This window comes from Homalodisca vitripennis, chromosome 2 (genome assembly GCF_021130785.1).
Source record: "Homalodisca vitripennis isolate AUS2020 chromosome 2, UT_GWSS_2.1, whole genome shotgun sequence".
NCBI classification, from domain to species: domain Eukaryota; kingdom Metazoa; phylum Arthropoda; class Insecta; order Hemiptera; family Cicadellidae; genus Homalodisca; species Homalodisca vitripennis.
Genome location: NC_060208.1, coordinates 9,859,894 through 9,877,752, shown reverse-complemented (window position 1 = coordinate 9,877,752; position 17,859 = coordinate 9,859,894). Strand labels below are relative to the sequence as shown.

Below are 17,859 nucleotides of genomic sequence, written 5' to 3'. Positions count from 1 at the left end.
TGTGATATCACAAACTGATACTTGTCTGTGACGAATCGCTGACCTTAATATCAACGCAAAGTTCCAAAATATATTTCCTAATAAAATACTCCCTCTTTTCTTGACTCCATTGTATGCTTGATGATCATGCAAGCTGGTAACCACGGAATGCTTGACCACAAACTCCTTTAGCACAAACTCCTTGACTTCGAACTCCTTGAGCACAAACTCCTTGAGTACGAACTCCTTGATCACGTACTCCTTGACCACGAACTCCTTGAGCACAAACTCCTTGACCACGAACCCGCCTAAAACAACCCCAAACTAATTAGCTTTAAAACCGTGACATCAATTAATAAAAAAAATACTTCTTGCGCGGGAATTTGGCTCCGTGGTTGAGACAGGCACTTTGTCTAAGTGATATCATAACACTTATACCGGAAATGAGTGTTTAACTACGTCGCATTAAAAAGTGAAATCACGATTTGGTGTGCAATTGTACCACAAATACAACCAAACAGTACCGCCGTACAAATACCGTCATCTAGTATGGACGTAAAGGACACCTTTTTTATTTATGTAAGGGCTTTCTTTGTTGTAGGTCTTCGCACGCGACGAGAAAACTCTGAAATCTGTGTTTGCTACTAGGCTGTTCTTGTAAATTTCGTTAGTGTGACATCAAATAATTGTAATACTTTACGACAATTTTCTTTCTTTTTTAATATTTTCACTTTATTGTATAAGCCTAACAGTGTAAAATCGATGTGATTTTGTTAAATTTTTATATCGGATTTGACTTTTCTTAAAACTATTCCTTATATCTTCCCCAGCATCAGAGCATTCAATAATTAACCAGCACATGTATTGAAAGAACTGGAAAGGCTCATCTTAAGTTCTGTGGATTTCAGTACAGGTTGCTTTGAATCTGCTAATTGAAGATGGGAGTGCGAGGGTGATATTAAACTAAAGTGTGGAATCAGGTTTTCTCCAGTACTTGACATTTCGTAATAATTGCTTCAATGCCATGGAGTCTTTTTAATGTTTCCTGGCAAATAAAGTCTGTAAAGTGAATTCGTGCCGTAGACCTATCAATACCAATACATGAATATCTTCTAAGTTTCTCTGTTTACATCGTGACAAAACATTGTTAGTACAATTTTTATAATAATCTTGAGATACATCGGCTTAAAGAAATCTTAAATCGAAATTGGCCAAATCAGCTATGCACACCTGCTTATAAACGTGTGTGGAGAGGGAGGAGATATGTCATGATTTCTTACAGCTGCACAAATCTGTGATCAATATGATGTCTAGCTGTCAGCTGTTTGATAAGCGGCCTTTTTGTTTAGTTTATTTTCTGTATATTATTTATAAAGTTTTCTTGGTCATGTTTACAAGTACCTACTTTTATTTCTCGACTTATGACTTGTGTTTTCATATGGTCGTAAATTTATGTTTTATGTTTTAACGTGTTCAAGAATTATTACAGATTCTTTGTTTGAAATTTGTTTTTGACGATGGAAGAATTGTGAAGAAAACAGGATTTTCCTGACTTGCCACCGTTCAGTTCTTTGATGTTTAAATTAACTGGTAATATAAGATTGGAAAGTATGAAAATAAAACTCAGAGTTGACATCCCTTTGTAGGAAACACGCATTGGAAGTTTTAACCACCAACCAGCCATCAGCTCGTAATTCGAGCTGACTGTTCCTGAACTTAAATACCATATAAAGTAAAAATTGTTAGGGTCACTCTCCAGAACATGTACTACCACTTAGAACTTCTAAAATTATTTCAGCGTAATGGTTTTATCTAGAGTTGAATCAGAAAAGTGGCAACCTCTGAACCCTGAAAAATTACATTTATATGTTGGACATAAATCAGATTGTAACTATCAAGACCCACAAACTAAAAATATTGTAAAGGCTTCTTACAGTATTAAGCAACTTCTCAACCTAATTCTTGAATTTTTCACCCCTAAAATAATCCAGCCACACCTGTTCTCACTAACAAAGAGACCATCTCCGACCTCAAGAGTTTCGCCTAGTCGCACGTGGAATTGGAAATTCCACTTGGAGCTGGGATTTTCACCAAAATTCATTTTATGGCAGTACCAATATCTTAGTTTCTCTATTTAACACATGTTTTGCTGTAATTATGGCAACCACCCGTTAATGCGAATGTTATCCAAGTGAGAATAACAAATTGCTGTTGGATTCCTGAAATTGTTGAGCCGACTGCAGTGAAAATTAAAAGATGCAAAGAGGATAGGAGTTTTGCTAATGCCCATGACCGATCTCAGAGCTTTTTCGAGAGGTCTCAGCATCCAGATAAGAGTATTCGATGACCTTTGTTGAAGCAGTGGTTGCAGACAATGATAAATTATTTTTCTATCAAACCCAAGTCAATCTACATAATAGAGGTCATTATTTATGCTTCAAAACAAAACTTGTTGAAAATTGAGGATGTGCACACTCATCAAACTAGAAGAACTCAGGCATATCACCTACCAGCCCACAGAACCACTCTATACACTAAAAAGCTATCGTTTGCTGGAGCCAAGCTTCTTAACAAACTTCCTGAAGACCTTAAAAGTTGTAACCCGAAGACACTGAAAAGATAACTACAAGATTGGCTGGTGAAGGAGCCCATCTACAGTATGGAAGAATTCGATTGCACCCTCGACCTTTAATTTTTGTCCTCTTGTTTAAATTTATTCTATTTTCATTTGTAACCAATTTATTCTTTTCACTATTAATTTATCTTATGACAAATACTCTGTTATCAATAATGAATTAAGATTTCTCTATTCTCTATTATATTCTGTTGCAGCGTGTCTGGATTTCTCTGAAGTGAATGGCAAGCGGACATAACAACCTTTACAATGCCGTGGACAAACTTCAACAACTCAAATGTCTGTCTCCTGAGTAACTGCTTGTATGCTCATCTATAAGAAATCTTTCTATAAATCAATTTTATCCAGAGAAATAAAGGTGAAGTGAAAGTGAAAAGTGAGGAACGGACCGGTATCGTATCGAGTGTTGCTCTCAGGCTGAGCGCCCCCTATTGTAAAGTAGGTCACTGAACTAGGGCCGACTCCAGGCCAATAATGGGGCGTTCTGTTTGTGTAAAGCACAGAGAACTGTGAGGTGAAGGGCTGAGGATCAATGTTGGTACCACGCAGTTCTGGATCGTAACTTCCCCTCTCGCCCCTCCAACACTTGTTGCTCTCACACGCACAGTCATTCACACTACTTGCCCTGCTGGTTTAAAGTTCGCTCGCGTTTTTGAAAAACTATGTGGAAAATGGCTAGGAACCTAGAGGAATTCGGAAAGTGCACAATTATCTTGTACAATTGATTAAGAATGTATAAAGTATAATTATATCAACCCCAATTTTGAGGTCAACATATTTCAACTAGACTAATAACGCAATGTGTTAATACATAATAGTCAAATAGACTATCCCAAATGCAATTCCTTTAGCCAATCAAAAAGGTCCAGATGAACAACCTAAGTTCAATAATTCCTAATTTTAGAACAGATTTGCAAAATACTCTTTTTTTGTGGTGTGACATAATTTTACTGACATACCCATGATAATAATAAAACTCATCTTTTGTATATCCTTATTTCAATATCCGACGGGTGTACCGAACAACAACAATGAACTCCTTGCAGGAAGATTCATTCCTTAAGGTTCTTTAATTGTGTTGGCCATCGAGACACACCAAATACTTGAAGAACCTATTTCAAGTTACTCTGTATTTCAACAAATAAGATAGCTTGAAATTATCAAAAAGCTGGTAGCCTGTGACAAAGAAACCATATTAATCTTAGTCAGGCGGTGGTTGGTTGAACTTCAGCCAATCGTGATAAAGCTCTGACTTATTTTATGCACTTACAGACAAATGTTATTATTAGCAGTTTCAGTTAACTGAAAATTGCTCCTCTCCACTGTGAGGTCGAATGTTTCAAAACTGCAATTGTGTAATGATGTTTCGATTTTTGTTTCAACGTGTACATTACGATGAGATCATAGCTTAAATTAAAATATAGATATCTAAAGCGATGTGGATTAATCCCGCAGGCAGTAGTTTAATACAGTGAATCTGAGTTATTAATTACTAATTTGTAACAGCTGATATTTAGAACTTATCATTACTCTGTTGATGTGGCAACAGTAAAAGTTTACTATTTTATGTTATAAAACCTTTTTTGCTGTTATTATGATTTGCAATGTTGTTTACTTATTGTAACAATGATTTATTTCTAAAAATATTTTAGTTGTTAGATTTTAGAAATTTTCCGACTTGTTATATCTTTACTTGAATCAAGCTCAATAATGTAAGCAAAATAAGTAATTAAGTAAAATAAATATCTAACGTATTTTTGGTGTAGTACTCAAGTTATAGATACAGTCGAATGACAAAATTGGAAGCGATCACCATAATCTAACTTAATTATGATTTACGAAAAAACCATGCAAGGAACTGTATAAGCTTTTTTACAGATTTAATTTAGTTTAAGAAATCACTCCTAAAAATATTTGGGGGGAAATCTTCCAACATTCGTTTGAACTAAGCCTTTTATTACGAACGGCAGCGTATTTCCAGATATGTTTAACTTGTTATGGTGGCCACCATGATTATAGTATAGGTTCAGTTGGCTACCTGACTAGATGTACTCATATCGTACATGTGTTCTCGTTCCAACCCCAGTTGCAGGGCTATCACACCGACACCACAGTCTAATGGAGGATCCGGTCGATAGGAGAGGAGGTTGGGTTTTAATGTATCCATTACCGGTCGCATGACTCATGCGAAAGGAAGGCGAGAAAAGAGTTTATAATTTGCTTATCAATCTTCTGCCTACTTTCTTTTCGCTCTCACTTTCATTTAAAACACCTTCGACTGGTAGCCAGCTCTGTTGTGGTCTTAACGAATACTTGAAAATTAGTCACTCTTCTGTAGTCATCAGTTTTGTCGATAAGGTTATAAAAGATTGTATAGTATTTTTTAAAATAATCTTAGTATCAAATTCGGAGGTTTTTCGTTTCCTTTCACTATTAACATTGAACACGGTTTCTTGTCCTTAAAAGAGAACACTCGTTAAATCAATGTTTAAAAAAAAACTCGGTTGCTTCACCGTGCTTACAGATCGTGTCTAAAACATCGTAGTGCACTCAATTGTGCACATGATGAGATAATGAGAATACCTCTTCACCTATATTTTGTAATCTAGTTCTTAAATGTACACTCGTTAAATATTGCACATTTATTATTTAAGTACTTAAATGTAAAAATATACACAAGCTCATTAACAAGTCAGTGAGATACATTTATTTTAGTTTATAAATAATTTTCATAACGTTCAAGGGTTAACCTTAGGCTGTTTGGGTTCTACGCATAGGGGACCCCAACCAAATAAAGTACAGTATATGTGTTTATTAGATGTATTATAAAATACTAGCTGTGTCCGGCGCCTTCACACGCTTTTCGTAAGCTTTGCCCGTGTATGAGTACTTTTGGTTCAAGTGAATTATATTTCCAACGCCGATGTAGAGTTTGCCTTGATGTCACGATCAGGAAAATCTATATATTGTACACGTACATGTACTTTATTATAAAGTGGTCTAACACTCAAACATCAAGTTCAACCAGATATTTAAACAATATATACATCATAACTTAGCGCCTTCAAATGGTGTTTGGCGTATAATATGCAGGCGCTTTGAAAACTTTTATATCTTGCAGCGCCACCAGGTGTAGAGTTACATCAATGGGCATAGCATATAAACCTTCTCCGTGGAAAAATACATACTTAACAGATATAAATGATTGAATAACGGCTTATACAATTTGTACCAAGAATAAAAGGATGATTAATCATATATTTTATACTTATTAAACACACCGTATAATAATACAAGTTTGTTAATAAATACACGTAGTATGCACTATAGTTGTAGTTTGAATAGTTAATACAAATTTCGTTATTTTGGAAATCAAGCAACGTCTGGTAATAATTTATATGGGGTTGAAAAAGAGACTTTCTACACCTCGTTTAATATTTTACTATATTTTAAAGTACATCTATGCTGAAGTAATTTTATTCCTCCTGTTCTGTTAGCATCATACAAGTAAACTTGAATCAGTTAAAAGTTTAGAAGAAATTAAAAAAGAATTGAGGCTGAAGCTTAGGTCAACGAAAAGTGGTCTTTAGCTTCGTATTGATTTACAACTATGTTATTATAATGTGTCAGTAAGTAAAGAGAGATCTTCATCCTGCCATCCTCTGTTCCAGCCGGGGTCCGTACCGCCTGAAGACCACCCCCCGCCCGAGCCCTCGCCAGAGGAAGACCTCAGCCATCCCGGACAGGCAGCACTACTGGAGGCTTCACTACCCTCCAGGTCTCACGGTCGACCAGCTCGCGCAGTTCAGGCGACGACACTTCACCAAACCTTGCGACAACCTCCACCCTGAGCCGGGCTCCTTCTCCGTGCTCAAGACCGAGTACAAGAGGGCCTTCAAGAACCATCGAGGGGAGAAACTGTTGGCAGAACTAGAGGGTTGTATCAAACGTGCCAAGAGGAGGCAGGACTACTTTCGCTTCGAGGGAGACTTCGCCTTCAACCCGGAGTATAAGGAAAAGTACGTCGACTACCCCAGAACTCGGCCAAGGGTGAAGCGACCTCTGGGACAATTTCCTGTTCTGGGGGATGACGACATACAAAGAATATCTGAGATCCACGCCCAATACGTGAGGTACTTAGAGGCGCGAAGGGCAGAACTACTGAGGGCCGATACGCACCTTCATCCCGAGGGCGAGTTTTTAGTGAAGCTTTCAGAGCAAAAAGAACAATTTGTGCCAAAAGAAGGAAGGAGGCCAGAACTGTTGAGGAGACCCACCAGCCTTCATATGGAGGGAGACTTCAACAAGACGACGGAGAATAATGAGTCCTACGTCGTCAGACCGGCCGGTATCAGGACCGACCTCATCAGGAGACAGGCAAATCTCATCGTCCACGAGGGTGATATGGATCTCATTACGGAGAAGTCTTCCCAATACGTGAAGTATGCAAATGCTCACCGACAAGAGCCGACGAAACCTCCTAGTAACCTCAATATGGAGGGAGATCACGAGTATTCACCTGAGTATAAGGAGAAGTACATTGAATATCCAAGGGAACGGTACGTAGCGAAAAGGCAAGAGGCACATTTAAAACCTGAAGGAGAAATTGGTAAAACTACCGAGCTTCGGTCTGAATTTGTGGACTTCCCTAGAGAAAGACCAGTGGTAAAAAGACAAGAAGCCCATTTGAAACCTGAAGGAGAGTTTTCTGACAAGACCGAGTTGAAGTCTGAATATGTGGATTTCCCTAGAGAAAGACATATAGCTAAGAGACACGACGCTCATTTGAAGCCAGAAGGAGATTTCTTAGATGCGACTGAAATTAAGTCTGAATTTGTGGATTTCCCTCGGGAGAGGCATATAGCCAAACGACAAGACGCGCATTTAAAGCCTGAAGGCGATTTCTTAGACGCCACGGAAATAAAATCTGAATACATAGATTTTCCCAGGGAAAGGCATATTGCTAAAAGACAAGACGCCCACTTGAAGCCTGAAGGTGAATTTCAGGATTCGACAGAACTGAAATCCGAGTTTGTGGATTTTCCAAGGGAGCGACCGATAGTGAAAAGGCAAAAGGCTACCCTAAAGCAAGAAGGAGATTTTGCAAAAACCACTGAACTGAGATCGGAATACGTGGATTTTCCTAGAGAACGTCCTGTAGTTAAGAGACAGGAGGCACACCTTAGACCTGAAGGAGAAATGGAAAAAACAACTGAGTTGCGATCTGAATATGTAGACTTCCCTCGGGAACGGCCTAGGGTGAAGAAGCAAGAAGCTCACTTGCGACCTGAAGGAGAGATAGAGACGAGGACGGAGAGCGCTGAGTATTCGAACTTTCCGAGAGAAAGGCCCCACTTATACCGGACCGATTCTCACCTGAAACCGGAAGGGGAAATGGAGAAAGCCACTGAAAAGAGTATTGAGTATAAAGACTTCCCGAGAGATCGCCCTGTCCTCCAGAGAACCAATACGAATCTCAAGCCAGAAGGAAATATTGAAACGACCACTGAGAGCTCTCAATACTTCCAAAATGAGAACACCCCACGACCTGTGATCCAGAGACCTGAGGATGTCATCAAGAGGTTTGAGGGCAGAATAGACTCTGACCCTGAGTATCGTTCTTCATATCTCAACTATCCACGAGAACGTCCTGTACTGAATAAGCCAAGAGAACAACTGGACCGCCCAGATGGCAAAATGTCCAAGGTGAGGTTGCTTCTTTTAAAGTTTTCACAAGTAACTTTAAGTTCATTTCATATGACAAATATGTCAAGATTTGTACTCATAATTCAATTTTCACACACATGTACAATTGTTTTAACCCTTATATTCGTAATATACTTTCAAGAACTTTTAAAATATAATTTATTATTATTTATTAGGAGATGCATTCTTTTTTTACTCGCTTGGATAATTTTTATATCATTGAACCTTATTTTTAAAGAATTGGCGTATTTAGTAGTCTCCTAGTCCTTTTGGACTTAGGTAACAATTATTTTACAATCAATATCGATAGAGTGTACCAAGAGCATGTAATTGTAATTATACTATTCATAGTTTGTAGGTTTACGGCTATTAGCGAATCCACTTAAGGGAAATGAGCTGTTAATGTTGAAGTCATAGTAATAATATCGAAACCCGAGAATGTTACAAATGTGGCATTATACTCGTATCGATGTATTTGAATACTCAAAATACACTTTGAAGTCAACAATTAATTTAATTGAACAGTTGAAGTAAACTTTTAAAACCAATTTAGTCCTTAATATTGGCAAAAAGTTTACTAAACATTTTTTTCATACTTGAGTTTGTTTTTTGTCAAAACAAATAACGTGAGGACAATATTACAAACTACATTCAATTTAGTCAAAATGATAAGATAAATGGAATCTCTTAAATACCAACAAAGTGTTTTTGGATATCCTCTGGGCTGTCAATTATAGAATATTATAGAAGAATCAATTATAGCCTTCAACTTCAGGACTCGATTTTATTGATCTTGTTTCAATAGTTACTCCACCCCATGCTCAAGTGTTTCAATAACATTGTAACCCATTCCTTAAGTGTTCCAATAGCATTTCAACCCATGTACTAGGTGTTTAAATAGCCACTCCACCCCATGCGCAAGTGTTTCAACAGCATTCAGTAATTCCTAAGTAATTTCCGAGATTTTTGAATGGCCATATCTTATACATACAGTTTTACAGCATACAGTTGTATAATAGTCTCCAGAGTCTCCTCAGTCCTGATACTATAAGGGTGCAAATTGTCAATGAGTTTCGTTTATTTAATGGTTTTAAGTTTGATGCTCGTTTATGTGCTGTCATTCAGCATCCAAACTATTACCCATCAAACAACTGTTATTCAGCGCTGTTGTCCTCTCTCCCTCATGTTTCTAACTATCCGCCTCTCCAAGCAAACCTTCTTCGCGTGGTTCACACGCTGATGAATTCTTCTCCTTGACTAACACGTTTGCTGAAGCCAGCCCCTGACCAGTTCACATGCTGATGTGGCCTCGCCCTCTTCTGTTCAGGCCAGCGAGATGCACGAGCAGTTCGTGCGGCACGACGGTTCCCGCCCTGCCGCTTCTCGCCGACCTCCTACCAACCTGCGGATGGAAGGCGAGATGAAGGCAGAGCCCGAGTACCGTGCCAGGTTCGCCGATCCTGGCCAGGCCTTCCGAGTCCTGACTGTCACCTCAGGAACTTCACCGCCTCCCCCGGGAAAGACTGTCACCTTCGGCGAGTCCAAGACTAAAAGGTGGTGTAGATTTGGTAGCATAGTCTTGTAATGGTTCAAATTAGTTTAAGGAAATCTTTCCCATGTTGGTATATTACATGTTGTGATTCAAATTCAAGAATCGAGGAGGCAGTACATTATTAAGACCGTAACGCTATATAAGAAATTACAAAAAGTCCGTGGTCAGGAAATAGATCAAATATACTGAGTAGGTATATTTCTTTGGCATTTAATTTCTAATAGTTTTTTTAGAAACTACCCCCTCCATCAGGCTCTATCCCCCTCTTCTTGGTGGTCAGATCGAGGTCTGTGCTGATCACCAAGAACCTGCCCAGTACAGGAAGAGCTGTAGACTTGAAGGAATCAACTGAAGGATCCGTCGCAAAGAAATTCCAGTTAACTTATTTAGAATGTGTAAAAATACTATAAAATATGTATTTCTCGCGATTAACTTCATGAAAATAATTTATTGCTGAGAAAGGAGAGAGGGAGATCGGAAGACCATGTATATTAAAGTCGTTTGACAGGTATTTGGTCTTCCGATCATATGTTAGTTTGGTAATTTAAATGCATGTGTGACAGATACGGCCAAATACAAAATAATTGATTGGAAAAAAGTAAGGGCTCTGTGGTGTAGTAGTAGCACACTCACCCGTCAAGTGAGAGATCTGGGTTAGAGTCCCGGCGGAGCAAGTAATTTGTGTGATTGAATGATTATTGAAAAGTAAAATTAGCCTATTGCCATGTATACAAATTTGATTAATGTAAATATACATTTAAATAAAATTATCTGTAAAAAAGATAGTAATTTTGGAAAAGAGTGTACATTTTAATTGAACACTATTTCTACGAGAAAAACGACTAAATTTACAGGCAGGTTTAAAGAGCGTCTTCGCCTCCATTTCAGTAAACATTAAATATATGAATTTATAATTTCAAAATTATATTGCAATTTCGAATATAAAATATTTTTAAGGGTTATTACTCTTGATATGTTCTTATATAGCCTAGTAACGTTTTTAAAACTCCTAGATTAGGACATATTTTAGCAACATTGTGTAGGAAATTTTAAATTCTATTACACTCCCCTAAACGAGTAATTTGAGCAAAAACTTTCAATAAGAAAACTGTTTTAATTTGCAAGACAATAAAGTATTCCGTAAAAAGCGTAATAAATATGGTATTGATCATCCATATTCATAAATAGTGGCAAAGTTTTAAAACTATAAAATAATGCCAATTACAAACTTGTAATATTTACTGAAAAATGTACACTAGAGAGCTATCTCAATCAATCTTCCAGTAAATTAAGTCGTTTTGACATACTAATGGTGGTTCAGTTAAGGCACTGTGTATACTGACATATCTAAGGAAACACAATCGACAAATTAGTGTGGGCGTAACTTGTGCACAATTAACGGTTGTTAAGAACGTCGAAAGCTTGTTATAAAAATAAAAGCCTTATAAATTATCAAATCAAATTGTAACTTATCGTTTCATTCGACACGCAACGTCTGTCGCCTTGTCCATTGATTGTTTCGAGGTCTTCCACAGAGTCGATACTTGATTGCTCGCTTCTTTTATAAATATATTATGTGCTCTAAAATATGTTTTTCTGAAAGTGTAAATAGGATTAAGTGTTATTAAACGCTTAAACATTTTTTAATTAATGAAAAAAGTTGGAATTAATATCTTCTGTCAAGTTCTGTAGGAATATTGAACCGAAAAGGACCCTGGAAATCCTTTGAGCACCTATAGAAAAATTGGAGAATGAAGTTTATATTTATAGGGAATTCATTAGTAACGGTATCGTTCATGAAGGCGATTCACCATCCAGTGTATATAGATAGGTAATCTATTGCCGCCATCTTGTTTCTGCCGTGACGATCGCCAATTGCCATTGGCATCGGGTCAGTCGTAGGTGGTTGGTCGACGAATGCAGACGTATTGTGACCTGTATCCTGTAATTTAGTTTTAATGATTAGTGTTGTGTTTATTTTTTTATTAAGTGCATGTTTTAGAGTTAGTGAAAATGAAACACAACAGGTGGTTGTAATTCCTGACTTAGGCTTGTCACAACGGTCTGGTATGATTTGTTTATTTTAATCTTCTGAAATTATGTTTTAGGTTAGTTATTTACCTGAAGAAGAGACCAGATTGCACATCTAGAAACGTAGTGTTACTGATTTTTTTTTTGTTTCACTGAACTATGGCAAATATCTGGAATAGTCCTGTTTCCTTCACAATCCTTCTATCGTCAAAAATAAACTTCAAACAAAGTACATAACCTAGCTATAGTAAAAATGGATGATTCAATGCGAATATTGGCTCTAGCTCCATTTTACCTTCTGCTTAGTGCAACAACTGACACTGATACAATCTTAACTCTTGGAATCTAGAGTTCACGTCCGTCTGGAAAGATCCAAAACATTCGACGACGAAAATGTTCAAAACGAAATCTTAGAACATCGTTTTAAATATCAGAGACGCCTAGGCTACAAAGGAATTTTGTCTGGTTTACCCAACAGCCTTCCAGTGTAATCTAGAAGAAGAGATGTTCTCATTGTCTCATCACCTGTACAATTTGTAACATTTCAGATGCTGCACTAAGTGGAAGGTGAAATACAGCTAAACTTAATATTCGCATGTTGGCTCAGTATAGTGAGCGTGCAGAATACATTGGAAAACAGAAATGGTATAGTATAACAAAAGACAATATTTATGTATTCTTAGACGTGATAAAATTGACGAGCCTATTTGAATATTTCAGTAAGAAACTAAATAAAAATTCTGATTTAGATATGAATGCGGTATTAAATGACAATTAACAAGATAGAAGTTAAAAAATAACAAAAAACAACTTAGAGTGCATACTCGTATGCATTTAAGAATAAAGTAATAACAATACTGTAATTGATAGATTGTCTTTTTTATTTTTAGGGTCGAGGCAACCTTCATTACCTCTAAGGGTTGGCTCGAGGCAACCTTCATTACCTCTAAGGGTTGGCTCGAGGCAACCTTCATTACCTCTAAGGGTTGGCTCGAGGCAACCTTCATTACCTCTAAGGGTTGGCTTAGCAATTATCCTAATAATATTATAAATGCGAAGGTGTCTTTGTCTGTTTGTTTTGTTTTCACGTGAAAACTACTCAACCGATAGTACTGAATATTTTACATGGACATGCTTGCGGTTCCTGGGATGAATATAGGCCCGCCTTATTTCTAAAATTCCTTCAGAATACGCCCCACTCGTCTTTAAAACAACGAAGAATCCCATCTTGGTCTCTAAAGTTGTGTAATATTAATTTAACGAGTCCTTAAAATGTAATCAACTGTTCTATGTAAACTTATTTATTATTTTCAATTCACTTAAATTTGTAAATTGTCAAAGAGTAACCATAATTTTTTAAACCGATTTATATATTTCAGGTGAGTACTAATCCACCTTAGAAAATATTCTAAAGCATAGTCAGAATTTGACTCCGAAGACTCCCTTTGAAGCAGTCGGCGAGAGCTATGCTAGATTAAATTTCACTGCACTATTCTTTTGAACTAATGTACCTCTCCAGCTCTAAATGTTCTAAAATATTTTAAAAAAACTTTCACCATAAATTAAAGACTGATATAAAACCCATCTTAGTTGTCTTTTGATAGAATTAGGCTTCTCTGATCTGTGATATATATTTTCTTGATCGGGAAACAAATAGAAATAAATTATGAAACAAAAAATACAAAGGTCGGAGTAAATTACAACGACCATAAATGTACAGTTTGTAACACATTTTCTTCAAGAAGGCAAACTCAACATTGCCGTAGGAAATATAATTCACTCGATCCAGAAATGCACATACAGGTGCAACAGTTACGAAATTGGGTGCGAAGCAGCGAGTAACTGCTAGTGCATAATATAGTAATTTCTCGGCTTTTTTCAGACTGGAAACTGTCATACATGGAAATTACTGAAAGCTAAGAAATGTGTAAGTTATCACACTTCTGGAACTACTGCAAACAAATCGACTATATCACGATGTTTACCATTCTGCGTTGATAACGTATCAGTTAATCTTGCCACGATATGAATCATTGTAGAAAGGTATTTACGTAACCGTCGCCATGCTAAAGCGAATGTCTTGAATGAGAAATTGGTGTTTTAATTTAATAAGCGTGTTTCTAATTTTAACACTTCGTTTTAGTTATTTGCTATCTGCTCTTTCTTACCAAATTTGTTTTTTTTTATCTAAAGCCTCTATTCTTGTTAATTTAAATTGTTTCTTTGTTATAACTTTCAAAATTTTATATTTGTTATTGTCTTATTGGTTATTGTTATTTGAAATTTTGTTGTTACTTTATATTGTAGTTTAACATTTTATAACATTACTTGAACAATGAGGATTTCCAAGGGGCCAAAACACTGTTAATTTTGTTGTCTGCTTCTTTTTTGGATTTTATGAACTGTTTACCACTTCTGTTTGTAGGATTAGTATTTTTATAATTGTTGATGACACCTATTGTAATTTTGGTAATGTCTTAATGGTCAATAAATATCTTATCTTATCCCATCTCATCTTATCTAATCTTATCTCATCTTATCTTACGTTCAATCGATAAGATAAAAATCATGGCCTAGATCTGATCGTTCAGTGGCCTCCGGACTTATCGCTTCTGCAACAGCCGCAAGATTTCTTTTCGGCTCGAATAAATCTTTCACCCAACTGGTGACCTGTAACATGAACTAATTCGCTGATTACTTTGCAGATCGGCGGCAACGCGTCGAGCCAAAGCAGAGGACACTACGAGCGAAACATCGACGACAGAATCCTCTACCCAAGCGCCTCCTTACCGTCTCACTGTGGAAAATGTGGACGATAACCGGGCCTTCGTGGTTTTGAAGGACCCTAACAACAACACGACATCCTCGGCCGATCCTCTTACTCAGAGTCGGTGGATGGCAAGGGCCGAAAACAGCCAAGCAGCCGAGAAGTGGGTACCTTCATGGGCTGACAACGCCAAGGCACACAAGTAGTCATTCGGCCGAGCCCTATAGAGGATTCAGCCTGCATCGGTCTAGTCTTTCCAAGTCACAACCTAATATTGTAAAATTAACCCTTGCTCAAGTGCAAGACTTTTCACTTTTCAAGTGGGCACAATATTAACAAAAGGAATTGATTTAAACCATTCTTAAAATGCCTATAAACTTTGTTTGGTAACAAAATACTAATTTTTGTAATGGACACGATTTGAATCTAACATACAGCTATGATTGTCGATTAAACTCACAGCAAACCAAGAATTACAACAATTATTGGGCAATTATTGATGGCTGCGTCAGTTTTGCCCAATATGGTCCGATAACAACATAAAAAGTCAAAAAAATCCTGATCTAAAAACATTCCAAATAAAGTATATCTGATTAATTTTTTAAAATATCAAATGTTTTCTGTTATTTTACAAAAGAAAACTCACAATTCTCGAATAATTGTTTATATTTTAACACGAGGCCTTTCGACATCGAAGATGCCATCATCAGGTGTAAATAATAGAAAATTGATGTTTCCAATAAGAAGAGCTCCTCGTCCTTCAGAAAACTTTGAACTGTTCAAACTCTCTCTCTCTCTCTCTCTAAAACGAGATTTCTATAAATCTTGTAGCACAAGGTTGGACTTGCCTTTTAGAGATCCGAAGGCTTTTCGGAATTATGTCCTGTATTTTACACAATACAGTTCTTTACTAATCCTTCCTCATATCTTTTTAATAAGATAAGCCCGCGGTGTCTGAGGATGGACAGAGACAACTGATAATGGAAGCGATATCTCTTTCATTATCCAACAATCTGAAGCTACTAACTTGAAATTATTATTTTTAACTTTTATAAAGTAATATTAAAGAAACCTCGATGTATATATTGATATGGAACGGGGCTCGACGAAGCTGGAAAGAGTATGACGTCCATTTTTTAAGGACATCTTTTGATAAAGAAAGTAAAAGAAATCAATACATAATAAACGACTACTCAGAATTCTCGAATGGCTAACTATATTCCTAGTATGGAAGAAGTCTTCCTTCAGTGCTTCTAAAGTAATATTAAACACGATGTATGATGAGTTATATATTTACCAAAAATCCTAATCATTAACCCCTTCACCACGACTGAACGCTGTTTTTGTTTCCTCTCTCATCCACTTTTTGTCCACTTTATAAAAAGTTTCTTAAAAAAGACATTAAAAGTCATTCCACAACGATTTTTTGCTGCGGTTCGACGTAGTTTTGGAACTGTGGACCAAAAATATTAACAGCTTTGCTCGCTGGTTTGCTGAACGCATTTATACGTAATGGATGAATTTTATAAGTAGCTTTCTATTGTAGCCTCTTAAACTGATGTACTTCTCAGTTAGCAAAGTAGACAATACTAGATTGTAAAGTGTAGATATAGAGCAATGTGAAAATAGAATATTTAATGTTGAGGCTTTTGTTTGTGTCTATGTCTGAAGTTATCATAATCACTAGCTGTTATCATAATATTGTTATAAGTTTAAAATCTTGTTAGAATATCAATTTACTTTTAAGGAATGTTGAAAATTTGTAATGTTTATTAATTATAGGTTGTTTATTTATTGGTAATTTAGATACTGTTCTCGTAGTAAGCCTTATTTGTATGAAATGGTATAATTTTATCGTAAACTAAATTATGTTGAGATTATAAATCAGATTTGAATATTATTAGACTAATATTTACAAAGAGAAAAGGAATGCAATTTTGCTATCGCTCTGTCCACATTTATTTATGTGATACAGGTGGTAGCATGCTATCTGGCGAGCGCATGCAGTAAAACACTAAGGTCATGCAGAGGTGCAATCTTTATAAAAAAAACCAACAGTAGTCGCATGTTAGAACAATATATATGGGTACAATTCGTGCTAAAACATCTATTGTCAAATATTTTACTCTTAATTAAATTGATAAATATTCTTACAGACACTTATTGTCTAACTATAATGTGTTTAAAAATGTTGTGAGATCAAAAAGTACGAAATATGAAGTTGAAATAAACTTTAATAATTTTGCTCCTTTGGCGAAATAGATAAGATACGGTCAGTTCAAACCGTCACATGCAAAAAGCAGAATAACCACAAACTTACACAACCTGTTCAAAAACACAAATCTTTCTTTAAATTTTATTTTTAATTAAAGAAAATGTCAGATTCCAGTGAACAAACAATTCCAACATATTTCTACTCTTAAAAATACAGTCAAATCTCAAACTCGTTTCACAGAATACGAAGCGATAGAGAGCCAAGTTTCTGTCTGGTTTGTTTTCTTTTACAGCGTACAACAAAACATAGACTTTTCTTTAAAATATATGTCTTGCCTCGTACTTTTTGTAGTGTACCTCATACGCAAGCAAAATTGTCTAACTGTGAGTCTTTAAGTATAAATAGGGATAGCAGTGGCATAAATGGAGTTTTGATCAGAAATTTGAACAAAACATGTGGACACTCCCATCAAAGTGCTTCTTGACTTCTTCTCAAGGAAATCTTTAGTTTTGACAACTTCCCCAGAATGTACAATGGTGATGATACTATTCACTATCAAGTCATTCCATAGATTATAATTTTATCAATGTCTCCCATTAACATAATGTTTAATAAAATGGGCTAATCCTTGTTCGCCGAGCTCACTGCCTGTTTAGACACCAAAATGTGTTGTGCAAACTTTAGACGATCATGTTTCTGTTTCTAATATTGTTGTTAAAATATAGCTTTTATTATTATACGTCTCTAATAATCATTCAACTCCTGTAAATTCCTAGCCTATTAACTGGATCGTCCACTATGACGACTATAAAAGATCTGAACTCTGAGGCATTTCCACCTTCCCGGCCATTGGTTATGGTTCGGAAGTTTTTAAGCCGTTGATATCCCAGGTTAAATGTTAGAGAGGGTTTCTAAGCCCTAACTTCGCTTGGTAAAATGAGACATCCTTTACCGTTTACGCCGGTAGTGCCATT

At 36.4% G+C, this 17,859-nt stretch overlaps 1 protein-coding gene across 1 annotated transcript in view; it reads left to right on the top strand.

The window, feature by feature from the left end:
* LOC124353529 overlaps nt 1-17,622 on the top strand; it is a 73,300-nt gene extending 55,678 nt beyond the window's left edge. Inside the window, exons 2-4 of the mRNA XM_046803408.1 lie at nt 6,286-8,320; nt 9,648-9,874; nt 14,609-17,622. Of these exons, the coding sequence (XP_046659364.1) occupies nt 6,286-8,320; nt 9,648-9,874; nt 14,609-14,876 (2,530 nt within the window). The 3' untranslated portion in view covers nt 14,877-17,622. The remainder of the gene's footprint in view (nt 1-6,285; nt 8,321-9,647; nt 9,875-14,608) is intronic.
* The last annotated feature ends 237 nt before the right edge of the window (nt 17,623-17,859 follow it).